This window comes from Muscardinus avellanarius, assembly GCF_963383645.1.
Source record: "Muscardinus avellanarius genome assembly, chromosome: 1".
In the NCBI taxonomy this organism is placed as follows: domain Eukaryota; kingdom Metazoa; phylum Chordata; class Mammalia; order Rodentia; family Gliridae; genus Muscardinus; species Muscardinus avellanarius.
This window is the reverse complement of record NC_137786.1, coordinates 228161577-228188992: the sequence shown is the minus strand read 5'-3', so window position 1 is coordinate 228188992 and position 27416 is coordinate 228161577. Positions and strand designations below refer to the sequence as shown.

The window sequence follows — 27416 nt, the reverse complement described above, 5'->3', positions numbered from 1 at the left end:
TTGACACACAGCCAACCTTGTGTGCAGGGAGGCGTCCTGGAAGAAGGGATACTAGCCAAGGACATTTTTTCCTTTGAGCGGGATGGGCTGGGTTATATGTTGCAGATACAGGGACCTTGTAAAGAAGGTGGGTGAGTTAGGGCCTGTCAGAGCAGTGGCCTGGTTGCCTGAGAGGATAGCTGGGGAAACTGAGGCAGAGGGAGGCTTAATATGACCGAATTTCCACAGTCTAGAAGTGGACTGAATTCAGGCCTGACTCCAGGCCTGGATTTCCAACTGTTGCATGGAATTGTCTCTTGATGGTGGTTAAAAGATTTAAGGGGCTGGGCGCAGTGGCAACTGCCTGTAATTTCAGTATTTGGGAGGCTGAGACAGGAGGGTCACAGGTTGGAAGCCAGCCTCAGAATCTTAGTAAGGCTGTTTCAAAATAAAATAACACCAGGCACTGTGGCACATGCCTGTAATCCCAGTACTTGGGAGGCTGAGACAGGAAGTTCACGGTTTGCGGCCAGCCTCAACAACCTCTTGTGGCCCTCTGCAACTTAGTGAGACCCTGGTTCCAAATAAAAAAACAATAGGGCTGAGAATGTAGCTTAGAGGTAGAAAGCTTCTGGGTTCAATCCACGGTAGTACACACACACACACACACACACACACACACACACACACACACTTTTAAATAAAAAATAAAAAGGAGCCGGGCGTGGTGGCGCAACACTTGTAATCCCAGTACTGGGTGACTGAGACAGGAGGATCACAGGTTCCTGGACAAACTCAGCTACTTAGTGAGGCCCTCTACAACTTAGTGAGACTCTGTTTCAAAATAAAAAAATAAAAAAACAAGGCTGGGGATGTAGCTCAGAAGTAGAATGCCCCTGGGTTCAATCCCTAGTACTACAAAAAAAAAAAAAAAAAGATTCAAAATAGGACTGGAGGTGTGGCCTGGAGGTAGAATGCCCCTGGGTTCAATCCCCAGCACTGCAAAAAATAAAAATAAATAAAAATAATAATAAAAAGGGTTGGGATAGAATGGCCCTGGATTCAATCCCCAGTGCCAAAAAAAGAAAAAGCAAGTTTGAAGGGGACCGAGGCCCTGGGGAGCAGAGGAAGGGCCTGTGCGCTGTCACACAGCCAGCGAGGGCAGCGCCACACCACACGGGCGCGTTCCAGCGGAGCATCCTGGGAGGGCTGCCAACTGGCCCTGCCTGGGGCCTCAGCACTAGGGGAAGCTTCCTACCTCCTCTGGAGGCCACTTACCTTCCATGGCCCAGAGCCGGGAAGGAGGGCCAGTCCTCTGCTTGCCGCTGAGCCCCAGGAGTTAATAATTATGGGTTTAAGGAGATAGAGGCCTGAGTGGGAGGCCCCGCCCGCCCAGGGCTGCTGCTCGAAGAGATAGCAAAGGTTAGTGTGAGGCGCAGCCTCGGGTGGGAGGCGGCTCCTGTCACCTGTCCTCGCCTTCAGAGGGACCCTCGGTCCGGCCCCCAGGCATGGATGCCTCTGAGGAACCCACTGGGTGCCCGGCCCGAGGGACATGCCCGGTGTTCCTGGCCATGAGCTCAGGGACGGTCCGCTATGCCCCCTCAGGCCCGGACCCTTCGCTTGAGAGGAATTTGGAAGAAGAGCCCTGGGGCACAGACAGGTGAGCCAGGCACCTGGGACCTGGAGGGGAAGGGCAGTCTTGGGGGGCCTGGAGCTGTGAGTGATTTCAGAAGCCTGCCGCAGGGTCGCTCCCAGGGGGGAGCCTTCCCTCTTGCTGGCTGTACAGAAGTAGAGAAGAATACCCAGAGAGGGAAAGACTTCATTCTGAGTCACACAGTGGGCTGAGGACAGACCCCAGTCCAGAATCGGGCCTGGACTGTCTGCCCATCTGCCTTGAGTCAAAGATCTGTGGTTAAGGCTGCCGCGCCGGGGAGGAGGAAGGCAGGGGGGACCCAGCGAGGGAGGCGGAGGAGGGCAGTGGCTGGCGGGCCGAGGACACACTTTTTATTTCTCTGCCCCCTCCCTGCCGGGCCAGGCGCCTGGCAGGCACCAGTCACCCTCCGTGGCCTGACTTCGGACAGTGGTAGCACGCTGGTCTCTCTCTGGGTTGTCCATTTGGAAAACCGGTGTCAGGAGACGTGACCTCCTCGCCCCTGGCTGTGTGACATCAGGCAGGTGCCTTACCTTCTCTGAGCCCGGCCCTTTCAGCTGGGAAGCAGGGCTCACCATGCTGGGAGGAGGCAGCGAGGCCCAGAAGGCTGTAACAGTTAGATGCATAGATGATAGGATATATTTGGGGTTAGTAAGTAGATGTGCTGTTTAGGGACTGCACACCTGTCCCCTGAGGCCTCTCTCAAGGGCCTCCCAGGCAGCCAGGCCTCTGAAGCTGAGGCCTCTTCCTCTGGGGCCCTGGCCTGGGCTGACACCTCCTCCATTCCTTATCTCCCACTGGTCAGGGCTACTCTACAACTTATCTCCTGCGCAGGGTCAGGGAGACTTGGAGGGCAAGGGCCCTGCGGGGGTCCTTCCCGTCAGTCATCTTCTTCCTCCTCTGAAGAGTGAGCAGCAGACGGGCGTGGTGGCGCATGCTTGGAATCCCAGCATTCCGGAGGCTGAGAAAGGAGGATCGCGGTTCGCGGCCAGCCTCAGCTACTTAGTGAGGCCCTTTGCAACTCCGTTTACTTAGACCCTGTTTCTAAATAAATAGGGCTGAGGGTGTAGCTCGGAGGTAGCTCCATAACCAGTACTGCAATAAATAAATAAGTTAAATAAATAAATAGTGAACAGTTAGTTCGAGGCCAGCCTAGGCAACTTAGGCCCCATCTCAAAGTCAAATAGTCAAATAAGAAGGGCTGGCATGGAGCTCCATGGTACAGCCCTTGCCTAGCATGCCTGAGGCCCTGAGTTCAATCCCCACTAGCACAGGGTGGGGGATCAGTGAACAGAACAAGGAGCAGGAAGACGAGGATTAGCCGGTGAAGGAAGCAGGTCAGCCGACCTATGTTGACATCTGTTTGGGGCCAGGCCCTGAGCTGGGCTGGGATGCACAGAAAGTCACCGCTCCAGGAAAGGCTGGTCCCTGTCCTCTGGGCTCTGTAGTCCTGGAAACAATTCACCTGCAGAGTGAAGGACACAGGGAGCCTGGGCTGAATAATTCTGGGAGCAGGAGGGGATGGCCCGGAGGTTAGTCCAGGTTGTTCACTGCACAAGCCATCAGCTAAGGGCATGAAATCCAGCCCAGCCTCCGCTCCCCAGGTTCTGTCTCCCTGGTGTGAGCAGTACCCACCCGAGAAAGGAGCGGCTATTTATTTATTTGGTGGTAGTGGGGTGGAACCCAGAGGCTTTCTACCTCCAGGCTACACTCCCAGCCCTATTTTATATTTTCTTTGGAAACAGGGTCTCACTAAGTTGCCGAGAGCCTCACTAAGTAGCTGAGGCTAGTTTCGAACCTGTGCGATCCTCCTGTCTCAGCCTCCCAAGCGCTGGGATTACAAGCATGCGCCACCATGCCCGGTTTATTTTCTTTTTTGTACTGAGGATAAGTCCAGGGGCATTTTGCCTCTGAGCTACATCCCCAGTCCTTTTTTTAACTTTAAAACAAAGTCATACTAAGTTACTGAGGGTCTCACTAAGTTGCTATGACTGACCTCAAACCTTCGATCCTCCTGTCACTGCCTCCCAGGTACTGAGGTTACAAGTGTTCACCACCAGGCCTGGCTAGTAGAACACTTTTCTTTTTATTTCTTTTTAATTTTTAATTTTTTTTATAGTAGGGGCATTCTACCTCTGAGCGATACCCCAGCCCTATTTTTAATTCTTCATTTGAAACAGGGTCTCGCTAAGTTGCAAAGGGCCTCATTAAGTAGATAAGGCTGAGTGTGAACTGTGATCCTCCGGTCTCAGCCACCAAAAAGCTGGGATTACAAGCCTGTGCCACCATGCCTGGTTTCTTTTCTGTTTCAAGCACAGTCACCATTACTAGCTGTATGCAAGTGGTGGCCCTGGAAGTGGGGGTCCTTGAGGGCATGTCCCCCCAGTCCCCTTCCCCTGTCATACTGAAGTCCATAAACCAAGTATGGTGATGTGCGCCTGACGTCTCAGCTACTTGGGGGGCTGAGGAGGGCCATCCCTGTGACCAGGAGTTAAGAGACCAGCTTGGGCAACATAGCAAGACCTTGTCTAAAAAAAAAAAAAAGCCCACACTAGATCCCCAGGAGAGCAGGGCATGTGTCTGTGCAGTTTCCTTCTTTTCTTTGTTTTTGTGGTACTGGGGGTGGAACCCAGAGGCTTTCTACCTCCAGGCTATACTCCCAGACCTTTTTTATATTTTATTTGGAAACAGGGTCTCGCTAAGTTGCTGAGAGCCTCAGCTAGCTGAGGCTGGCTTCGAACCCGTGTGATCCTGCTGTCTCAGCTTCCCAAGCGCAGGGATTACAAGCGCCTGCCACCATGCCCAGCCTTGTGCAGTTTCCTTCTGGTCCGTAGTAGTGTTCGTGTGGTTCATAGATGGCGCTCAGAAGGGGTAAATGAGGAGCCGGGCGTGGTGGCGCAGGCTTGTAATCCCAGCCTTTGGGGAGCCGAGACAGGAGGATCGTAGTTCAAGGACCTCTGCAACTTAGTGAGACCCTGTTTCAAAATAAAGAGTAAAATTGGTCTGGGGGTGTAGTTTGGAGAATGCTCCTGGCTTCCATCCCCAGGACTGCAAAAAAGGGGGGTGGTTGAGTAAATGAATGAGACCCCAGATGAAGACCTGCCAAACTCAAGCCTGGGGTCCCAGGGTCTGTGGGCCTGGAAGAGAAGCACCCACGGTTCTAGGGGCACCCTGAAGGAAGAAAACCACCCCCAGCCCGCCTCCAGAGGCAGTGCCTGCATCCCTGGAGGAGGGAGATGTGCTGGGGGCGGGGGCTCCTGTCCCGCACTGAAGTCAGAGCCCCAGGTGGGACAGGGGGCCCGAGGGGCAGGTAGACCAGTGAGTGGTCAGGGACTCAGGGCAAGGTTTCACAGACGGTGTGGGACTACACAGGTGCGTGTTGGGGGATGAGATGGTGGGCACGGGGGTTGCGGGGCAAAGGCAGGGTATGTTCAGAGGCAGAAGCCGAGGTCTCGGGGTGGGGGGCGGGATCTGAGCCAAAGACAGTCCCTGGGGATACACACTTAGAACAGGACAAAGCAAACTGGTTTTGGGGTCCGCCCCTTCCCCCTGCCCCCCAAGCCGAAGGTCGCCCAGGGAGGGATACGAAGCAAAGCTGGAGGGCAGATGAGGGGCGGGAGGGGACCCGGGGCCCCATGGCAATTCCGGCGCTGCGCTGGCCCGAGCGTGCAGGGCTGGGGGAGCCGCGGGATGCGGGCGCCGGCCGCTCTCTCTCCAGCTCAGGGTGGGGCGCGGCCGTCCCGCTCCGGGCTGGGGAGGCGCGAGGGGCGGGGCCGGGCACGTGTCCTGGGGCCGCCCCCTGGGCACGTGACCCGCCCAGGGCGAGCCGCTATCCCGGGCCGCCAGACAGACGACTGGCTGCCAGCCGGACTGACAGGCGGCGGGACAGCCCGCCGTCCGGGGCGGAGTTGGCGGCGGGCGGGGACGCGGCGGCTGCGGGGAAGGGACCCCGGTCCCCCGAGGTCCCCGAGGCGCCGGGATGTGGAGCGGGTAGGTCCTGCGCGTGCGGGGTCTGCTAGGGTTGGGAGAACAGGGGTCCCCGCCGAGTCTGCATCCCCACCCGGAGAGGCGCGGCACCCCAGCGCTGTCTGCGGCTGAAGACAGGCCGGGAGGATGAAGGGTCACCCCCTCGCGAGCCATTGGGGACCCCCCCCCGGGGGGTGGGATGGCCACGCCAGCTCCTCTGAGCTCTTTAGGAGCACCGGGGAGTCGGGGGACGGCGTGGTGATGTGTGCATGCCAACGTGAAGCTGGGGCGCGCATCTAAAGTAAAGGGGACCCCCCCCCCCGCCGGCCCTGTGTGCTGGGTGGGTTTCTGGAAAGCAGGACCACTGGGAAAGGGGTGCAGCTAGCGGCGTTTGTGTGTGTGGGGTCTTTCCAAGGTCTCCGGCCAGTCCTGCAGTCTGTTGCTGGAATGGGCGGGACCTCCCTGCAGCCCGAAGGGTCCAGCACCGCTCAGGGTCCCGGTTAGTGGCCCCAGGGACCCGTATCTGTCCACACATTGATCTCAGGGGGTGGTTCCAGTTCCTGGCCAAGCTGATGGGGGGAGGGACCCCTGCCCTGTACATGCAGTGAGATTGAAGTCTTTTGCTGAAGTTGGACAGAGACTTTCTCTTCCTCCTGGCTGGAAAGTCTAGGTCCTGGGGTTGTATTCTTGTAAATGGCCAGGGTAGGTGCGTGGTGGTCCCGGGACAGGGCCCCTTCCCAGCCACAGCTGGGGAGGGAGGGCAGCCTCTGGGGGGGCAGTCAGTAGAGCTGGAGCTGACATGCTCCAGGAGCAATGGGGTTCCGTCCCTAGCAGGGGTGCCGAGAGGGGGGGCCCAGGTAGCCGTCGGGAGTGGAGAGGCTGAGCCTCCTAGGGTAGAGACTTGAAGTTCCTTGAAATTGAGCCCTGCAAAAGGAGGCTGGGCTTAGGCAGGAAGAAGCCTCAGGCTGCGTGGATTTAAAGGATCATCCTACCTGGGGGAAAATGTGTTCTATCTTGTCCGGGGATTGGTGCGTCAGAGGAGCGGCCTGGTCTGGGGAACCTTCTGACCCTTTGTGTTGGATGGACTGAGGTAAAACACAGCCGCTGAGCTGCTGGAGGATCCGGAGACCCTTGGCCTCCCTTCTCTGGGTCTCTCGGTGAAATAAGGGGGCTGTGGGGTGACCGTGATCCTCACCCTAAGAATGTTCTTTCTTGGACGCATCCAGGCCAGGGCCAGACAGGGCCCAGTCAATGGATGCTCTCCTAGGGACAGACAGACTGTCAAGGTCTTCCTCAGAGAAGCCTTTGCTTGCCATGATATTCCCAGGACCCACCTGGGCCAGCCAGGCTGCCCAAGTAACCCCTCCACACACGTAATCTTCAGTATGGCGCCCTTCCTCTGGGGACCTTAGGATCCCCTTGAGCCTAGCTGGGTGCAGAGTATGCAGTAGGGACTTCATAAGTGCAGATAGCATGAATGAGAAGCTGGGCACCCAAGAGAGGCAGAGTTTGTGGGGTGCCTCGAGCACTGCACTTTTGTGGACCCCTCATTCAGCCTCCCGAGTAGCTGAGATTCCAGCTGTGTGCGTGCCCTTGGGCCTGGCTCCAGTTGGAATTTGAGGTGCCCCCCCCCGCCACACACATACTTTAAGGAGCCCCTCCACTGGTTTGCTCTGGAGTGATGGGGTGCAAACGGCATCTTGAGACCCCTACATCTAACAGTGCTGGGCACAGATTTCAGCTTCTTGGTCTAGTTTCCCCACCTGACCACTCATCGTATCTATCCCTAAGGAGGACCAGCCCCAGCTCTGAACTGGCCCAGATGGGATGAAACGCCCAGCCTCTCAGGGATGGGGGCTGTTTCTTTGCCCCAGGCCAGGTTCTGGGAGCTCCAGGGCTGTAGGCACCATGGGCTCTGGCTGGGTAATCTTAAGCAAGTCACTAAAGGTCTCTGGGCCTTTACTGTCCTAAGGGACATGGATCTGTGGGCTCCTGCTTGGGAAGCCTAAGTCCCAGGAACTGAGGGCCCCAGGGTCAGGCATGTAGTCCTCCCCCAGTGGGGAGGCGTTATGCAGCCCTAACTGCTCCTGCCTCCTGGGAGCCCCCCATGATCTGCCATCTATCTGCCCCCCAACAGGTGGAGATAACCTTTTTTAAACTGGGGGTTGAACCCAGGGGCACTGTAACCATAGTGCTATATCCCAGCCCCCCCCCCTTTTTGCGGTACTGGGGGTAGAACCCCGGGACACCTCCAAACTACCTTAGCCCTATTTTATTTTATTTATTTATTTATTTATTTTGGTGGAACTGGGGTTTCTGGAAACCCTTCTACCTCCAGGCTACACTCCCAGACACCTATTTTTTATCCCAGACACCTAGGCGATCCTCCTGTCTCCGCCTCCCAAGCGCGGGGATTACAAGCGTGCGCCACCACGCCTGGCGTTACCTTAGTCCTATTTTTTATTATTTATTTTGAGACAGAGTCTCACTGAGTTGCAAAGAACCTCACTAAGTAGCTGGGGCTGTCCACGAACCACAATCCTCCTGTCTCAGCCTCCCAAATGCTGGGATTACAAGCGTGTGCCACCACGCCCGGCTCCTCCCCCAGCCCTTTTTCTTAATTTCGAAACAGAGTCTTGCTAGGTTGCTGATGCTGTCCTCAAACCTGCAATCCTCCTGTCTTAGCCTCCCACGTCCTGGGACTGCGGGCTAATGTCACCACACCTGGCTCTGTTTATCCTTAACTGGCACATTTGCGTGCCAGGGGCAAGGTCACACCCTCACTGGTGTCCTCTTTATCCTGGACTCTTCCAGCATCTGCACCAGATTTGTGCTCAGTAGGCCTTGGGAAGGAAACAGGTGGGGAGAGGGGATACAGAAGTAATAGCACCGGGGAGGGGGGCTTGGCCGTGTCCCTGGGAACCTGCCTTGTACACACTGGAAGGATCAGGTCCATGCTGGCTGTCTGAAGTCTTAGGGGGTCAGTTTTTGAAATAAATGCCAGGGATCCCCCTCAGGCAGATAGGTGTGGGCTGGAGCGTCAGAGACACCCCTCTCCACCTAGGTCGGGCTCCCAGTGATGGATCCCAGGCTGGATCCCCTCCGGGCCTGGCCTGGCTCCTGCCTGAGTGCCCTGACCTATCCCCTGTCCCGGGTCGCCTTCCTGCCGGGACCTGTTGCTGCTCCCGCGGCCCTAGACCAGCTCCCCCCACTGGGGTGGCCCAGGCCCCCGTGCTCCCACCTGTTCCTCTCCTCCTAGCCTGGAACCCTTGGATCCTGGCTCAAGTCCAGGTCCTACCCAAGGGAGGCAGACACCTCTCCCATCCCGGAGTCCCGCCCCGCTCTGGGACCCTCTGCCCTCCCCTTCCCTTTGCCCTGCACCTGCCCACAGCATGTGCTACTTCCCAGATGCGCCAGCCACACCCCTTCACTTCCCAAAAGAAACCCCCTTCCCTGGAATAAGGCAGTTCCTCATCCCCGTCCTGGGTACCGCCACCTCCGCATTCACCTTTACCTGGGCTTTCCGTTAACTTAGCTAACCCCTCACAGCACTGTGTGCCTGCACGGTGTCCTCCTGCAGTCCCCCTCAGCGCCTTCGGTCTCTGCGTGTCCCCTCCTGGCCCGGGGCCTGGCTGGCTGGCACAGTAGCCTTGGGCATCACCCCCCTCGGGCACAGTCTCCAAACTTCCGCAAACCCCATCTGCATCCTGCCCGACTTCTCTGAAACTGCCATTCATCCCCTCTCTTCCGGGTGGCAGGTCACAAGGCGCACTGCGCCCCTACTCTGGGTCCACTCCCGTCCTGCCACTTCCTTGCTGTGCATTCCGGCCAGGTCACCAGCCCTCTCTGAACCTCAGGTGCTTCCTTACTAAAACCAGGCTGGGATTGCGGCCTCTTAGCGGCTGAGGCAGGAGGATCATGGGTTCAAGGACGGCCCGGGAAACTTTGTGAGCTATGTCTCTAAATAGATAAATAGGGCTGGGGGTGTGGCCCGATGGCAGAGCGCCCTGGGTTCCATCCCCAGTGCTGCGGTGCTCTCCCGAGGTGCCATCTTGTGTCTCCACACCCCCGTGCCGGCTAGGATCAGTGGGCTCGTCGGAACAGGACCAAGAGCTCACAAACCCACGTGCTTGTGGGTTTGGGCCCAAAGCCTTGGCCCTCTCTGTGCTGAGCTTTGCTGGGTTTGTAGGCTGTTCCAAGAGCCCCTGCAAAACATTTCCTGGGACCCCATTGGGCCTGGATACCTGTCATGTGACCTCTGACCTCAGTTCCCTGTTGCCCTTACTGGACGCTCTGAGTGTGAGTCTGAGCCGGGCCCTGGGCAAGTTTCTGCAGCTGCCCTGGGGATTGGGCCTGGTGGTCCTGGGCTGAGGGCACGTGTCCCAGAGTGTCCTCCGAGCCCTGCCCCCCCATCTCAGAGCTTGCGGTACTGGGGTTGGAACCCAGGGGCATTCTACCTACGAGCTACACCCCCAGCCCTATTTTTTATTCTTTATTTTGAAACAAGGTCTCACTGAGTTGCAAGTAGCTGAGGCTGTCTGCGAACCCAGATCCTCCTGACTCACCCTCCCAAATGCTGTGCCACCACGCCCGGCCCCCCTGCTTGTTTTGTGAGCCCCGTTGTGTCCATTAGCACAGAGGGTCTTTAACGCTGGGAGATGACCTCAGAGGGATATCAGGGTGGCACCAAGGGCCAGAAAGACCACGAAGCAGGCTGGGCTGAGAAGAGACGGAACCCTCCCTCGGAGGGGCACGCAGGATCTGTCGGGGTTACTGAGCAGCTGAGGGCTGCTGGGGCCAGGAGTCCTGCTCCTCCTCCTCGGGGACAGAAGGCCCGCCGGCCCTCCCGGGGCAGGCCTGGTAGGCCGAGGATGGCGACTGCTACATTTCCCCCCTGGTCGAGTGTTTCCTGGGGAAGTGAGCAGCGGGGGCCTTTCCTGTATGAGCTGCAGGGGCTGCAGGCTTGGGAGCCAGCTTCAGGATGGGAGGGCTGCTGGCTGCCACCATCTGCCTCTAACCTTGACTCTCCCTCCCCTAAGCCAAGCTGACTCCTTCCCCCAGAGGAGGGCCTCTTTATTCCTGCAGGGAAGGGGGACCCAGGAGGAGTTAGGGACATCGTCAGGCAAAAGAGCTGCCCCCCAATTCCCTGCTGCGCCCACTGTCCACACACAGGCCTGGAGTTCTGGCTCTGCTTGACCTGGGGGCCGCATCCCCCTTCCTCTGAGTCCCACTCGGGAAGTGGGAGGGCAGAGAGTCTGCAGATTGGAGCACCCCTCCCAGCACAAGCCATGCCCCCCTCCTCCCGCCCAGCCTGGAGGCTGGTTGGTGGGGGGGCAAGACGCCGTTGCACTTCTTCTTATTAGGATTTGAGCTTTGGGCTTCTCCACCTCAGGGAGGAGGAGGTATCATGAAAACCCCTACTCCGGCCTTCTGGACTACTGCATCTTCTGGCTGCAAAATAGAGTCCCGTCTCCCCCACCGGGCCACAGGGAGAGCCTGCTGGGGAAATGTGGGGACTGTCCGGCCTCCGCTCAGCCCACGCCCTCAGCAGCCTTCAGGGTGTAGAGGGCCAGGCCACGCCAGTGGGCAAAGCGCTGACCCTGTCTGTGGGAAGGGCTGGTAGGCAGGGGTGTGGGTGATGGCTGGGGGATCTTGGCTGGGCTCCTGAGACCTGGGAGCCCACCCCATGTCCTCGGTTGTCCTGTTGGTCACCCCCAACCCTTGGCTCGCATTTTTTTTTTTTTTTAGTACCAGTAATTGACAGCAGGAGTGATTTACCAGTAAGCTACGTCACTAAGAGGCTGAGGGCCTCACTACGTAGCTGAGGCTGTGCGATCCTCCTGTCTCAGCCTCCCAAGCGCTGGGATCGCAAGCGTGCACCACCACGCCCGGCATTTGAAATGCTTTTTAATTTGGAAGGGGGCATTTTACCTCTGACCTATAACCCCAGCCCAATTTTATTTTTTTATTTTGAAACAGGGTCTCATTAAGTTGCAGAGAGCCTTCTAAGTTGGGGAAGCTGACCCTGAACCTGCAATCCTCCTGTCTCAACCTCCCAAGTACTAGGATTACAAGCTTGTGTCACCACACCCGGCTAAATGTTTTTAACTTTGAGACAGGGTCTCACTAAATTGCCCAGGCTGGCCTCCGATTTGTGATCCTCCTGCCTCAGCCTCCCATGCCACTGTGATTGCGGGTGTGTGCCACCATCCCTGCTGGCTTACTCATTTTAAGTGGACAGCCCTCCAGGTGTGGGTGGTTGCAGAGATGGAGTGGGGGCCTACACCTCCCAGGGAGCACCGTTCCACTTCTCACTTCTCGGAGTGCCTGTGGTTTCAGCTGCGGGACCCAGAGCCTGGGCAGGCATTTGTGGGTGTCTCTACCGAATATGGCTACAGATTGAACCCTATTTACCCGGCCCCATATCAAGTGACTTCTAGATTCTTACAGCACCTCCTGCAGGTTTTTAGCCTCCATCCTACAGGGGAAACAGGTTGAGAGGACTTGAGAACATTCCCAGGGGCACATGTGTAGCCTGGCCCAAGCAAGCCTGGCTGTGCACTTGACACAGCCGCCCCCCCCCCCCCGCCCAGGCCCTCCCTCCCAGAAAGATGGTTTCTTTTCTTTTTCTTTTTTTCTTTTTCTTTTTCTTTTTCTTTTTTTTTTTTTTTTTTTTTTGGTTTTCAATACTGGGGATGGAACCCAGGGGCATTTTACCTCCGAGCTATCCCTATTTGTATGTGTGTGTGTGTGGGGGGGGGTACTGGGGCTGGAACCCAGGGGCTTTTCTACCTTCAGGCTATACTCTCAGACCTATTTCATATTTTATTTGGAAGCAGGATCTTACTAAGTTGCTGAGAGCCTCACTAGCTGAGGCTGGCTTCGAACCTGCGTGATCCTCCTGTCTCAGCCTCCCAAGCGCTAGGATTACAAGCGTGCGCCGCCACGCCCGGATTATTCTTTATTTTTGTTTTGTTTTGTTTTGTTTTTGGTGGTACTGGGGTTCCTGGAAGCCCTTCGACCTCTGGGCTACACTCCTACGGGCTACACTCCCAGACCTATTTTATACTTTTTTATGTGGAAACAGGGACTCTTAAACCAGCGAACCTGCGGGATCCTCCTGTCTCCGCCTCCCAAGCACGGGGATTACAAGCGTGCGCCACCACGCCCGGCTTATTCTTTATTTTTGAAACAGGGTCTCACTGAGTTGCAAAGGGCCTCACTAAATAGCTGAGGCTAAAGCCGGGCATGGTGGCGCACGTTTGTAATCCCAGCATTCGGGAGGCTGAGACAGGAGGATCACAGTTCGTGGACAGTCTCAGCTACTTAGTCTGGCCCTCCGCAACTTAGTGAGACCCTGTTTCAAAATAAAGAATAAAAAATAGGGCAGGGGGTGTAGCTCGGAGATAGAATGCCCCTGGGTTCCATCCCCAGACCCCCCCCCAAAAAAAAAAAAAAAGCTGAGGCTGTCCTCAAACTGCAATCCTCCTGTCTCAGCCTCCCAAATGCTGCGATTACAAGCATGGGACACCACTCCCAGCTTCTGAAAGGTGGTTTCTAAGCCTGAGCAAGTTTGAGGAGCCAGTTCAGGCAGAAATTGGGTCAGATTTCCTTGCTACTGCCAAGGAAGAGTCTCCTGAGTCCTCCCTGGGCCCAGTAGCCCTTGGTCCTGAGGCCCAGGGGTCAATCCCAAGGCGCGCTCCCCAGCCCTCTGTGGGAGCTCCGGCCGGGGCTGAAAGCGGATCTTGCTCAAGTCCGTTCCTCTCTCTGAGCTTCTATCCCCTCATCTGTGGCACCAGGACCATCCTGTGAGCTCTGGAAAAGGTTTTGGATGGGAAAATGAGGTGGGAGGGACTGCCGCAGCCCCTCGAGCTTTAGGGACTCCCAGGCAAGGGTACTGGGAGCGTGCCCTGTCTGGCATGCTCACTGGGGACCACGCCATGGATTTCTGTTGTCACCTCATTCACCAAGTGTCCTGGGCTCCTCCAGGCCACACGCCTGGCCAGCTCCAGGCAGAGGGCAGCTGGGCTGGGCAGCAGGACACAGCCGTGGGGAGGGTTCTTTGTTGGGGTCTCTTTGTGTTACCGAGAGGGAAACTGAGGCCCGACTCCATCCTGTGACCTTCCCAAAGTGCCCCCGGCCCTCACACCTGCCTCCCCACTTCCTCCTCCGCCACACCCTTGGCCTGCCCTCCTCCCCCTCACTTCCCCATTGTTATCAGCGCCCATCCCCCCCAGCCACCGCTGCTCAGAAGCTGCTGGCTCAGGAGCCCCCGCTTTTGCTGAGCAAGCGAATCCAGAGGTGCCTTCTTAGCACAGACCACGGCTGGCCGAGCCCTCCCCCTCCCCTCCCTTCCCTCTACAGGATCCCTTCCAAGGGGGCAGTGTGGCTGGGGCGGATGAGGGCACGGGCCCCACCCGTGTGGAGACGCCCCCTCCCCCTTGGGCCTCAGAGAGCAGAGGGTCCTGAGGTCCAGAGAAGGGACTATTATTTTTGAGATCTCCAGCCTGCTAGGGGGGAGCAGAGACTGCGTCCCACAAAGCCCAGGGGGGCAGGAAATGGGTCTGCCTTGCCTGGGCTATCTGCCTGCCTGCCCTGACCTCCTGCTTCCTCTCTGGTCCGCCCCCAGAGGGGTAGGGTTTGCATTCACTGTATACTATTAACATTGGCCTGAACTGTGTCATCACATTTGTAGTAACAGAAGCAATGATTGATAGTGGCTGCCGCTTAAGTGTCTCCTGGGGGCCCCCGGTTTTGTGTGCACCCCCTCTGGGCCTCGCGGTTGGCAGTCATTGGAATGATCCCCGCTGTACGAAAGTAGAGACTGAGTCTCAGCACTGATACATTGCCCACCAGTCCAGTCCTTGCCCCTGAGAGCCCATACTCAGTCCCTCTGCCCTGTGACCACCCCGGCCGTAGTTTCCAGCGGCCGTGTTTTATAGATGGAGAGACCGGGGCCGAAGCAGGTGCGCGTGGGTCCCCGGCATGGCGCTTCAGGTCCCAGGGCTCCTCCCTGTGCCTGCTGATGTCTTTGCTTGCCTTCCAGCCCACCCCAGCCAGACGAGGGCCTCCCGCCACCCTGCACGGCTGTCCCCTGGAAGACGGTGGGCCCCTGCAAGGGCCACAGGGAGTCCCCAGGAGCCCTGGTGGAGGGCTCTGCAGGACAGGAGGCCCAAGGTGAGGAGGGCCCGGCGGCCGCCCCGCTGGATGTGTCCCGCCTGCGCAGCTCCTCCATGGAGATCCGGGAGAAGGGCTCAGAGTTCCTGAAGGAGGAGCTGCACAAAGCCCAGAAGGTGGGGGCCCCGGGGCAGGGAGGGGTGGCTTCGGGGAGGAGGATCAGCCTGGGATAGCCTGGAGATGTGGCCAAGGGAGAGGGGTCTTGTACTTCCCAAGGCCAGCTGCATGCCAGGCCTGTACTGGGCACCTGGGAAGAACGAAGGAGGGGCCCATACTGCGTGTGCGCTTGCCCTCTCTCTCTCTCTCTCGCTCTCTCTATATTTTTTTTTTTTTTGGTGGTACTGGGGGTGGAACCCAGAGGCTTTCTACCTCCGGGCTACACTCCCAGACCTATTTTATATTTTATTTGGAAACAGGGTCTCACTAAGTTGCTGAGAGCCTCACTAAGTAGCTGAGGCTGGCTTCGAACCTGTGCGATCCTCCTGTCTCAGCCTCCCAAGCGCGGGGATTACAAGCGTGAGCCACCACGCCTGGCTTTTTTTTTTTTTTTTTTAATATTTATCTTGTGCTGGTGATTGAACCCAGGCCTCATGGACGTGCTCACTAAGCACAGTTCTGCCACTGAGCTACACCCCTGCCTCTTGCGTCTTTTATTTTTTATTTTTTTATTTTTGGTGGTACTGGGGGTGGAACCCAGAGGCTTTCTACCTCCGGGCTATACTCCCAGCCCTATTTTATATTTTATTTGGAAACAGGGTCTCACTAAGCTGCCGAGAGCCTCACCAAGTAGCTGAGGCTGGCTTCGAACCTGTGCGATCCTCCTGTCTCAGCCTCCCAAGTGCGGGGATTACCAGCGTGCGCCATCATGCCCGGCTACTCTTGGGTCTTTTAAATGACTCTCACACATCTTGACTTATATGAACACCTGCTCTAGGCTCTCGGGCTGACAGGAGGGTGGGGATCCATTTAGCCTCACACTATGGGCTACTTGGAAGATGTGTCACAGAGCGTGGGGTACCAGAGAAAGGATGCTGGGAGCCCAAAGCACCACACAGGATGGCCGGGCCCGTGGAGCCCAGGCAGATGGACCCGTCCCGGGCCAGGGCCTCCCGGGGAGCTGGCTGACGGCCTGCCTGTGCCCAGGAGCTGAAGCTGAAGGATGAGGAATGTGAGCGGCTGTGCAGGGTGCGGGAGCAGCTGGAGCAGGAGCTGGAGGAGCTCACGGCCAGCCTGTTTGAGGTATGGCATGCGGGCGGGCTGGGGCAGCTGGGGAGTGGGTGGCCCTGGCAGCCGGGGGCTCCTGGCCACTCACGCGGAGGCGGCCCTCTTTCAGGAAGCCCACAAGATGGTTCGGGAAGCCAACATGAAGCAGGCAGCGTCTGAAAAGCAGCTGAAGGAGGCCCGGGGCAAGGTGAGGCCGGTTGTCCTCTGCCCAGGCCAGCCCTGGGCTCCCATCCACCCAGGAGCGCTGGCTCGGGATGTCCAACCAGGCCCTTGCAGGCCATCAGGCTTCAGGAAGCAGGGAACCCAGGACGGGGAGGCAGGGGTGTCTGCGATCCCACGGCCCAGGCTCCTGAGCCCCACCAGTGTTTCAGCTGCACCACTGAGACTTTTCTGGAGCCTTCCAGGGACTGGAGGACCCTGTGGTTATTATAATTTCTTCTCACCCTGCTATATAAAGCAGAAACCTCAGGCTGACTGTGGAACCCAGGCGGGTAGCTGCTTCTCTTCGAATCTGTTTATTCATCAGTAAAATGCAAAGTCAGGGCTGTTCCTTGCTCTGGGGGGGTCTCAAGATGCTCAGGACGCTTCCAGAAGATGCTCCCAGCCAGGTTTGGCGCACTACGTGGCCCAAGGCCACCACGTCACCTCCCTCAGCCTCATTTACTCTGTCTGTTCCATGTGGTGTCTTGGTTCCACCTTAGAAACTGTCCCCAGGACTGGGTGGGTCAGGTGCTAGTTGCAGGTGGGGACGGGCTATTCTGAGCTGATAGGTGGTGGTGGCTAGGGTGGCCGTGGCCCCGAGTTGGGGCTGATGGCTGTCCCATCCCGGCCAGATCGACATGCTACAGGCGGAGGTGACAGCTTTGAAGACACTGGTCATCACGTCCACGCCGGCCTCTCCCAACCGTGAACTCCACCCGCAGCTGCTGAGCCCCTCCAAGACTGGTCCCCGCAAGGGCCACTCACGTCACAAGAGTACCAGCAGCGCCCTCTGCCCAGTTATGTGCCCCGCTGCGGGGCACACCCTCGCCCCAGACAAGGAGGGCAAAGAGGTGAGGACCAGGCCAGTCCTCGCGTAGGGCCCGGAGCCTGCCTCGCCCCTCTCTGGGCCCCCAAGTCCTCTGGGCCGTGAGCGCGGGCAGGCTCTGTCTCTCTCCTCTCAGGATATGAGGCATCTGGCCTTCAGCCTCCAGGTGCACGGTCCTGGCTGGTGAGCCCTGCTGCCAACATGAGGCGCTGGGTGGTGGTCTCTGGGCCTGGGGCCGCTTTGGCCCTGAGGATCTCTGAGGGCCTTTGTGGAAACACACCCCCCCCCATTATCCTGAGGAGGCTGGGCTGGGGCCCTGGACACTGTGTGGCCACAGCCTTGAGGCCAGGACTGCTTTGTGATATTTTCCATATCCGAGGGTTCTTGGTGCCTCTTGCTCTGGTTCCAGGACGCGTGTAGCGTCAGAGAGGTGTCTCTCTCCTGCCTCAGCCGGGCACCTGGGTGCTTGGTCCAGGCTGGGCCGATACTCGGTCCTTGGGCAAGTGAGGCCACCCGTTGGCCCTAAGCTTCCTCACATGGCAGATGGGCTGTTCCGGGCCGCACAGCACACTGGATGTCAAGAGCCAGCTTGGGGCCGCAGCCAGTGAACGCCACAGAGAGATGCAGTGGGGTCCGGCTCCCGACTGCTCACGTCTGCCCCGCCCCGGCTCCGTCCCAACCTCCATTCCTGTCTCCGGAGCTTCCGGGAAGGACGGGCAAGCAAAGCCCCCCGGCCCACTTCTGAGCTCTGGGGTGCCAACAGGACACTGACATCTCTTCCTTCCTCCTGTCTCTGTCCACCTGTCTGTCCGTCCATCCGTCCGTCTGTCTGTCTCTCTCTGGCCCACCGGCCCAGCCCGGGCTCCCCCCTCTGCTCTCTCTGCTCCTCTGCGTGCTCCCCAGCAAGGCCATCCACCTCACCTACGAGCCGGCCTGGCAGCTCCCGCCCGGGGAGCCGTCCGCGGCCCCCAGCTCCACTACCTCTCTCTCCTTTTCCTGGCAGGTAATGGCTCCAGAGGGGGCTGCCCCCCTGCCCCCTCCTGGCTTCGCTCACTCTGCATGCGGCCCCGGGGCAGGCCAGCAGGCATCTGTAACTGGACGGCTCTCTGTGCCTCCCTTCCACGAGTGTGGGTGGGACCTGCGAGGACCTGTGGGCTCCAGCCAGCTGGGTCTTGGTTTCCTCCTACAGGAGGTGGTGAGGGTCATCAGCGAGGCTCCGGACTGATGTCTAGAATCTTGTAGCACCAGGAAACTTAAAACCACACCTGGAAACTGGGCGTGGTGACGCACGCTTGTAATCTCAGCATTTGGGAGGCTGAGACAGGGGGATCGCGGTTCGAGGACAGCCTCGGCTACTTAGGGAGGCTCTTTGCAACTCAGTGAGACCCGGTTTCAAAACAAAGAATAAAAAGTAGAGCCGGGTGAGGCGGCGTATGCTTGTAATCCCAGCATTCAGGAGGCTGATCACAGTTCTCGGGCAGCCTGAGCTACTTAGTGAGGCCCTTTGCAACTCAGTGAGACCCAGTTTCAAAATAAAGAATAAAAAATAGGGCTGGGGGTTCAGCTCGGAGGTAGAAAGCCCCTGGGTTCTATTCCCCAGTAACACACACACACACACACACACACACACACACACACACACGGGCTGAGGGTGTAGCTCAGAGGTAGAATACCCTTAGGTATTTAAAAATAAAATAAAAAATAGGGCTGAAAGTGTAGCTCGGAGATATAATGCCTCTGGGTTCCATCTCCAGTACCACACACAAGAAATGAATAAATCATAATAATAAATAGGGCTGGGGGTGTAGCTTGGAGGTAAAATGCCCCTGGGTTCCATTCCCTAGTACCGCAAAAACAAAAAACAAAATCACACAAAACTTTGAGTTTTTTTTTTTTTTTTTTTTTTTTTTTTTTTTTTTGGTGGTACTGGGGTTCCTGGAAGCCCTTCTACCTCCGGGCTACACTCCCAGACCTATTTTTACATTTTTATTTGGAAACGGTCTCCTAAGCCAGCGCACGCGGCTGGCTTCGAACCTGCACGATCCTCCTGTCTCTGCCTCCCAAGCGCGGGGATTACAAGCATGCGCCACCACGCCCGGCCAAATCTTTGAGTTCTAAATTTTTTTGGTGCAAAAGGACTTTCCCCAGACTTGGCCCCCTAGCACGGCTACTGGAGACAGGCTGCGTGGCCCGCTGGACCTGCCCCTGTCTCCCTGGCTTTACCTCTCCTGGGCCCTGACCGCCCCGCCCGGCACCCCCTCCCCTAGGTGGACACCACTCTGTTCGCAGAGTTCCAGGCCTGGAGGGCATCGCCCACCCTAGACAAGACCAGCCCCTTCCTGGACAGAGTGTACCGAGAGGACGTGAGCCCCTGCCTGGACTTCACCATGCAGGAGGTGAGGAGGGCGGCGCGGGGCGGGGGCAGCCCGTCGGCCCTCGGCTGCCGGCCCCGCACAGCTCGCCTGCTGCCCCACTCTGCCGCAGCTCTCGGCGCTGGTCCGGGCCGCCGTGGAGGACAATACACTCACCATCGAGCCCGTGGTCTCACAGACGCCGCCCGCAGGGAAGGTAGCCGAGGCGCAGTGCCGCAGCGCCAAGTAAGTCTGTGCTCTCGGCCCTCCCTGCCCGCCCCAAGATGTCCATCACCAGGCCCAGGGCCGAGCCAGCGGGTGACCAAAAAGGCTGAGTCCCAGGCCTGTGGGGGCCCAGGGGTGCCCCGGGGTGCATGGCCTGGCCTGGAACACTTGACCTCATTGGACTGGACAGTGGGTACCCCTACTCGGCGCAAGGAGCGTCTTTGGCAGGAATTTGTGAGCCCCCTGGCTCTCCAGGGGAGCCTGGTTGGCCTGCCGCCCGCTCCTTCTCCCTGTCCCCCTCTCTCACAGTGGGTTTTGGCCCCTGGGGACACACAGCGACCACCAGTGACTCCTGTCAATAAACAGCCCAGTGCATCTGGTCCTCCCCAGAGGAGCGAGGCATAGGGACCCGGGAGCATCTGTCTCCCCTTGGCAACCGAGGTTTTGAAGGATGGGTAGGAGTTAGCCAAGTAGAGAAGGGTCTTTCAAAAGAGGGACCAGAAGAGTGCAGGCAGGAGGAACTGGGGTGTTGTGGAAACACCTGGGTCAGGGGCAGAGCAGTGGGTGGGTGGGAGGTTCGGCTGAGGGGTATAAAGAGCCTCCACGGGTTTGGGCATCGGCCCACCCGGCTGGTGTTCCCTAAGCCATCAGCGAATGCTCCTTGGAAAGAGAGCTGTCTGGTCCATTTAGCATCAGAGTGAATCAGGAGGCAACAAGGACCCTGAAGTCCTGCAGTCGAGGAGCTGTTTCAACCTGCTTTTACTTGGGATTCTCCGTAAAGATTTCCTAGGCACTGGGGATACCCTGGGATGGGTGGTAGACTCGGTGGGGTAGCAGGGCTAGATGAAGAGCCAGCTGAGCATGCTGGTGTGGGGAAGGGGAGGCAGCCAGAACCCACCTCCTGCTTAACTGGGGAGGGGGCGACTAGGTCTGAGGTCCCCAGTGAGGTCCTTAGAGCCTGCAGTGGCTGAGGCTTTCGTACGACCTGGTACGAGGTTGGCTAAGCCAGCTTCCCCGGGTGGACCGAGGCCAGGGCCTCGGGGCGGGGTCCAGCTTGGTTTTAAGGCTGTCCCTAGCTCGGCATGGCGGCCCATGCCTGTAATCCTAGCACTTGGTTGGATGAGACAGGAGGATCACAGTCTAGTCTGGGCAACTTAGCAAGACCTGTTCACAAAATAAAAAATAAAAAGGGCTGGGGATGTAGCTCAGTGGTAGAGCATCCCTGGGTTCAATTTCCAGTATCTATAGGGACTAGGGGATCACTAGGGGAAAACATAGGCCTTTCCCAGGGACAAAGGAGATAGGCCTGGCCCTGGGCTCCTTTATTTTATTTATTTTTTATTTTTTATTTTTTTGGGTGGTACTGGGGGTGGAACCCAGAGGCTTTCTACCTCCGGGCTATACTCCCTGACCTATTTTATATTTTATTTGGAAACAGGGTCTCACTAAGTTGCTGAGAACCTCACTAAGTAGCCGAGGCTGGCTTCGGACCTATGTGATCCTCCTGTCTCAGCCTCCCAAGCGCGGGGATTACAAGCGTGCGCCACCACGCTCGGCTCAACATTTAAGACCATTTATTTTATTTTTTATTTTATTTTATTTTTGGGGTCTGGGGATGGAACCCAGGGGCATTCTGAGCTATATCCCCTGCCCTGTTTTTTTATTCTTTATTTTGAAACCGGGTCTCACTGAGTTGCAGAGGGCCTCACTAACTAGCTGAGGCTGTCCGCGAACCGCGATCCTCCAGTCTCAGCCTCCCAAATGCTGGGATTACAAGCATGCGCCACCACGCCCTACCTCCTGGGCTCCTTTAGAAGCTGGGCAGGAAGGGGAGGCCAGGCCCGCCTTGGTACATCCTGCTGGCTGCTTCGCCCTCCCTGCCTGAACTGGGCGGGCGAGTCCCATCAGCCCCGGTGGCCTCCTCTCCCCCTAGAACCTGTGCCCTGAGCGGGCTGGCCCGCACCTGCCGCCATCGCATCCGACTCGGGGACTCGGAAAGCCTTTACTACATCTCGCCATCCTCCCGGGCCAGGGTGAGTCATCCGTCACGAGTGCTGCTTGGGTCCTTAGAGGCCATCTGGGCTGGGACTCTGGGCCCCAGGCCTGGGAGAACATTCTGCACTATACCTCAGTCTACAGAGCAGGGTCCAGGCTCGGAGGGGTGCGGAAAGTGACCTGGGCCACAGCCAAACCTTTGCTATTTCTGTGTCACAAATCACCATAAACATCATGTTTTGTGTGTGTGGTACTGGAGATTGAACCCAGGGGCAGTCTGCCTCTGAGCTGCATCCCCAGTCCCATTTTATTTTTATTTTGAAACAAGGTCTCGCTAGGTTGATGGAAGTCTCACTATTTGCTGAGGCTGGCCTCGAACCTGCCATCCTCCTGTCTCAGCCTCCCAAGTACTGGCATGACAAGCGTATGCCACCACGCCCGGCAGACATCATGGTTTAAACTGATGCACACTTCCCCCTTCCCCGTTCTCCTGGGCCAGGAGTACGTGTATTGTTTGGCAGGATCCTGCTGGAATACGTTCCTTTGTGAGTTCAGGATCCTTTTCTAAGCTCATGTAGCTGCTGGCAGAATTCAGCTCTGTAGCCGGGCGTGGTGGCGCACGCTTGTAATCCCCGTGCTTGGGAGGCGGAGACAGGAGGATCGCGCAGGTTCGAAGCCAGCCACGCGCGCTGGCTTAGGAGACCCTGCTTCCAAATAAAAATGTAAAAATAGGTCTGGGAGTGTAGCCCGGAGGTAGAAGGGCTTCCAAGAACCCCAGTACCACAAAAAAAAAAAAAAAAAAAAAAAAGAATTCAGCTCTGTACGGTTGTAAGACTTAGGCTCCTGCCAGGCGTGGTGACGCACGCTTGTAATCCCTGCGCTTGGGAGGCTGAGACAGGAGGATTGCACGGGTTCAAAGCCAGCCTCAGCTGCTTAGTGAGGATCTCAGCAACTTAGTGAGACCCTGTTTCCAAAAGAAAAAAAAAAAAGTCTGGGAGTATAGCCCGGAGGTAGAAAGCCTCTGGGTTCCACCCCCAGTACCACCAAAAAAAAAAAAAAAAAGACTTAGGCTCCTATTAGCCAGGGACTCTCAGCTTCTAGAAGCTGCCCCCAGTCCTTGCCATGTGTCCTCTCACAGCTGGGCAGCCATCAGGAGGGTCTGTCTGTCTGTCTGTCTATCCAGTCGGCTAGTGCATGGTGTTACGTGAGGAGGGTAACCATGATTTGCCATCCACACCTCTGTCCTTTGATTGGAAACCCAATCAAGAGAGTCACTAGACTGCAAATGAAAGCCCGATGCTCCGACGCCCAGGCTCTGGCCTGAGGCACTTGGGAAGGTTCTCAGGTGCGGCCACAGCTCAGGCAGTGGTCAGACGAGGACGCTACCAAACTCCCAGCACGAGCTGGGATTGAGAAACGGGGGTTCCAGCCCATGGCCCCATTCTTGACTGGGCAGAGGATTGAGAGGAACAGAAGCGGATGTGGTTGGGAGCGCCAGAGGCATGGGTCTCCTCCCCCGTGGGAGACCGTGTCTGTGGGGGCCCGCGTGTCTGCGGGGCCCCCCCGTGGGTCGCCACGCACTCCTAGTTCTTCCTGTGTTTCACCAGTGCTGATGTACCAGCAGGGAGTCGGAGCCTTTGCAGAGGGCTGTGCCCCGGGCCACATGGCCTCAGCCTGGAGCTTCTCGCTCTGAGTTGGCCCATGGATCATCGGTGCCCAGAATCTTATTCGGTGGCCACAGGTCCCCTTCGCCCCTTTCCAAGCCCAACCAGGGCTCAGCAGAAGGACCTACGCTAGCCCGCCATGCCTAGCCAATTTTGGCCCTTTGGGGTCTCCTGGCCTGGGGAACCAGCTCTGCTGGGCAGAGCTGATGGTCGGAGGGGATGTGAGGAGGGGCTGGTGTTTTAGGTGGTCTCCACCCTGGGAGACCAGGGCACAGGGTGTTGACCAGGAGGGGCACAGCCCTGGGGAGACAGGTCCCCCATCCCTGCTCAGGAGCCTCGGGCAGTACCCTCTGCCCCCTGCATACCCCGCACTAGAGCTGCTCCGGCCCCGCCACAGCCACCTCACCTCGGGGCACCACGCTCCGCCACATCTAGCTGGTCCATTGCCGTCTCCCACCTCCCTGCCTTTGCCAGGCGTATCACTTTGCTACTGCCACATAGCAAATTACGATAAACATGGTGGCCTAGAGTGATGGACACTTCCTATCTCCCGCACCCCCTCATTCCTGCACCCCCTTTGGTATCCTAGCAAGTCTGAGGGCCTAGTGGGAGCCCTCCATTCCCCAGCGGGGGGGGGGGTGTCCCACACATTCTTTTTTTTTTTTTTTTTTTTTTTCCGGGTCTGAGGATGGAACCCAGGGGCATTCAACCTCCGAGTTACACCCCTATTTTTTTATTCTTTATTTGGAAACAGGGTCTCACTAATTCGCGGAGGGCCTCACTCAGTAGCTGAGGCTGTCTGCGAACAGCGATCCTCCTGTCTCAGCCTCCCACGTGCTGGGATTACAAGTGTGCGCCACCACGCCCGGCGTGTCCCACACATTCTAGCCCCCTCCCGGCCTCCCCTCCACGGGACTCCTGGAGGCAAAGCCGGGGATGGGGATTTCAGGAGCCCCTAGGAAAGCGAGTGAAGCAGAATCAGGATGGACGGGGGGGGGGGGGGGGGGGGGCCAAGCCAGGATGCTCCGGCCAGATCCACAGGGGCCCCAGAGTGCAGAGCTGCTTCCGCCCAGACCAGGGCGCTGGCCTCACTCACCCACCATGCCCGTCAGTCATTAGGTCTGCAGGGATATGGGATGCAGAAGGGAATTGACTCTTAGCAGCTGGGAGAGGGACCAGCCTTGGGGATGGCCCCTGGACAGGGCACCCAGAGCGCCCTCCCCAGGACAGAAGTCCCACAGCAGTGGCCCCTCTGTATGGGCTTACATCACCAGCCCTTAGGCTCCTGCCGGTCGTGGTGGCGCACGCTTGTAATCCCCGCGCTTGGGAGGCTGAGACAGGAGGATCGCGCGGGTTCAAAGCCAGCCTCAGCTGCTTAGTGAGGCTCTCAGCAACTTAGTGAGACCCTATTTTCTGGGTTCCACCCCCAGTACCTGGTACCTGCCCAGTACCTGGGAAGCCCAGGTGAGCAGCTGGCCTTTCCTAGCGTAGCACCTGTCTCAGCACCCGGAGAGAGCAGCCCGCCCGGGGCGAGCATAGAACCTAGGGCAGGCTGTCTGCTTTTGTGGCTTTGTTCTTGGGGCCTCCGGTTCCCCACCGTGTCAAGTGGGAATGATAAGCATCCCTGCCTCGTCTGCTACACGGGCCCCATTAAGAGACACCTGCAACTGTTACTGTTAGAAGTGGCACTGCACTGGTGGTCTTGCTGCTGTGAATGAAAACTTTAATGCCTAGTGCCAGTCTGGGACCACTGCCGGAGACCTGGGGCTTCCTGCTGTGGTCTCAGATCCACACTGGCTTGGGGGAGAGCCCTGGGCACGGGGGCTGGCTGGCAGCGCACACCCTGCCCTCCTCTGTCCACAGATTACGGCCGTGTGCAACTTCTTCACCTACATACGCTACATCCAACAAGGCCTGGTGCGGCAGGATGGTGAGCGCCCCCTGGTGGCCAGTGCGGGATAGCGCCCCTGAGAGGGGGGTGTCCTAGGTCTCCCTGCCCCGAGACAGAGACAGGACTCTGGGGCTCCTCCAGCAGGAAGCCACAGAAGGGGAAGGTTGTGGGTTAGTAAAGAGCTCAAGATCCTCTTCAGTGTTGAGTTCTGCTGAGAGATGAGCTCAGGAGCCTGCTGGGTCCTGCCCTACAGGACAGCAAGCCGGATCCCTCCCATACACCCAGGGCCTGCTGCCCAGAAACCGCTCTTGGCCCCTGAGCCTTCAGGCACAGACATCCTGTTACTGGCCTGGCATTCAAAGTCTTGGACTGTGGGTTCCCCCTGAGAATCTCTTCCCTGATCCTATGTGTCTGCTTTGTAGCTTCCCCGGTGTCCAGGACAGTGCTTGTCCTGCAGGGCTGCCTCCTAAGGCGCGGCACAGACCTGCGGCCCCGCTCACTGCCCCATCTGTAGCTTATCAAGTGCAGTTCCTGGGGACCACAGGCCTCCTGGGGTGACCCTGAGCTAGCCCACTCTCTGTCTACAGTGGAGCCAATGTTCTGGGAGGTCATGAGGCTGCGGAAGGAGATGTCGCTGGCCAAGCTTGGCTTCTTCCCTCAGGAGGCCTAGGGCATGGCCCGGGCCCGGAAGGGGCTCTGGGCTGGAGCCGACACCTGCCCCAGGACAGACAGGAAGGCAGCGTCCTGGAGCCAGTCTTGAGCCAGAAGCTGAAAGGACGGACAGACAGCCAGGCCATGGAGACAGCAGTGAGCCTGCACCAAACATCCATCCCGGGACAGACACAGGGACGGACAGGCCTGGACTGCTCGAGACGACCCTTCTATTCTCCGCTCTGGTTCTGCAACCACCAGGAGAATTTCGAGAAAGCACCAAAGATCAAAGAGCTTGGAGCCATACTCAGGGGCTTAGCCCTTGGAAGGGGCCGCTGGGCAGCCAGCACCTCCTCTATGGTCCTGGGAGCTGCTGCCTGCAGGTGTATTATTGCTACCACATCTTCTAAAAGGGGCTATCTTGGGGTGGCCAGGTCCCCAGGGTAGCCTCCCCCAGTCCTAGAGCCGCCAGCACCCCCTTGTGGCCGTCCCTCCCCTGTGCCAGGTGGCCTCTGCATCAGCTGGGGCTACCCCAATGGCCCTTGGAATAGCAGCCAGGCGAGGAAGGGCTGGCAGCCCCCCCCCCCAACTCTCTCCCCGCCCTCCGGCCTGTACATGGTGGAGAACTGCCCTCAAAGCATTTTTAAGATGAGTCAGGCCCTCCCTTCTCTCTCTTGACAAAGGTCCCCTGTCACCTAATGTCCCTTCTCAGCCCCAGGCTCCCAGAGGCCCTGCTCTCCAAACTGCTGGGGAGCTGGGGGATTTTTCTCCAAAGTGAGCCCCAGACAGACTGTTTTGAGCTGTGGGTGGCCACTCAGCAGGAGTCCCTGCGCATGGGGCCGGATGAGGCGGGCAGGGCCTGGGCCCTCCCTGACCCCTGTCACAGCCCCTTGGCCCGGGGGCTGGGGAGCCAACCTGAACGCGTCCCTCACCGTGCCCCCGTGTTCTTTCTTGGAGTGGAATGTAACACGATCTCTATTTAATAAAGGAAGGCTTTGTTGGTAGGGGCTGGGCAGCTGCTGGCCTTCACTCCTGCGCCCTGGGGCTCTGGCCAGGGCTTGGGTATCTGCAGGAATGAAACCAAATCCTCTCCTTGCCCGCCCTCGTGCTTGGGATTAAACCCAAATCCCAAAGCCACCCTCCACCCCCACTTCCTTGCTGTAAGGAAGACCATTGGAGTCCTCCATTAGCGTTCTGTGGGCTCTGGGACACCAGGGAGGAGCGGCTGCCATCGGGGAGAACCCTGGGGCCACTGGCTGCCTCACTGCTGTGGTTTGGGCCACTCCTTCCTCTGGGTCTCCTGATGCTCAGAGATGGCCCGCTCCTGTCTAGTGCAGAGTCAAAGCATCGAGGCTGGCAGGATTGATTGGTGATGTCTGCCCCCAGCATGGATGGGAACTATGGGAGCGCCAGACTCACCGGCCCAGGGCTTAGGTTGATTCTTAGCGGGGACAGCAATCACAGCTGGAAGAAGGCGCAGGTGGCCAGGGACTCTGAGGCCCGGGAGTGGGGCTGAGGAGGTGCCCTGTGCCTGACCCCCTCCCCACCTTCTTGGCAGTAGGGCGTGGCAGCTTCTGAGTCGGGTCAGCATCTGCTGGGGCCAGTGGCACCTCGC

The 27416-nt window shown here is 58.1% G+C and overlaps 1 protein-coding gene across 3 annotated transcripts; it reads left to right on the top strand.

Moving 5' to 3' along the window:
- Positions 1 to 1487: 1487 nt before the first annotated feature.
- On the top strand, positions 1488 to 25820 carry RAB3IL1 (RAB3A interacting protein like 1; the record flags this gene model as incomplete). 3 transcript variants are annotated; one of them, XM_080692867.1, is made up of 11 exons in its annotated part: positions 1488 to 1639; positions 14643 to 14889; positions 15917 to 16012; positions 16107 to 16184; positions 16831 to 17049; positions 17881 to 18027; positions 19292 to 19420; positions 19509 to 19621; positions 21534 to 21633; positions 25123 to 25189; positions 25738 to 25820. In XM_080692867.1, 11 exons carry the CDS (start codon positions 1488 to 1490, stop codon positions 25818 to 25820), a joined length of 1431 nt encoding a protein of 476 aa, XP_080548993.1. The 3 variants fall into 3 exon arrangements, with proteins under 3 accessions (XP_080548993.1, XP_080548994.1, XP_080548995.1); XM_080692868.1 differs by lacking the exon at positions 17881 to 18027; XM_080692869.1 differs by lacking the exons at positions 16831 to 17049; positions 17881 to 18027.
- Positions 25821 to 27416: the final 1596 nt, after the last annotated feature.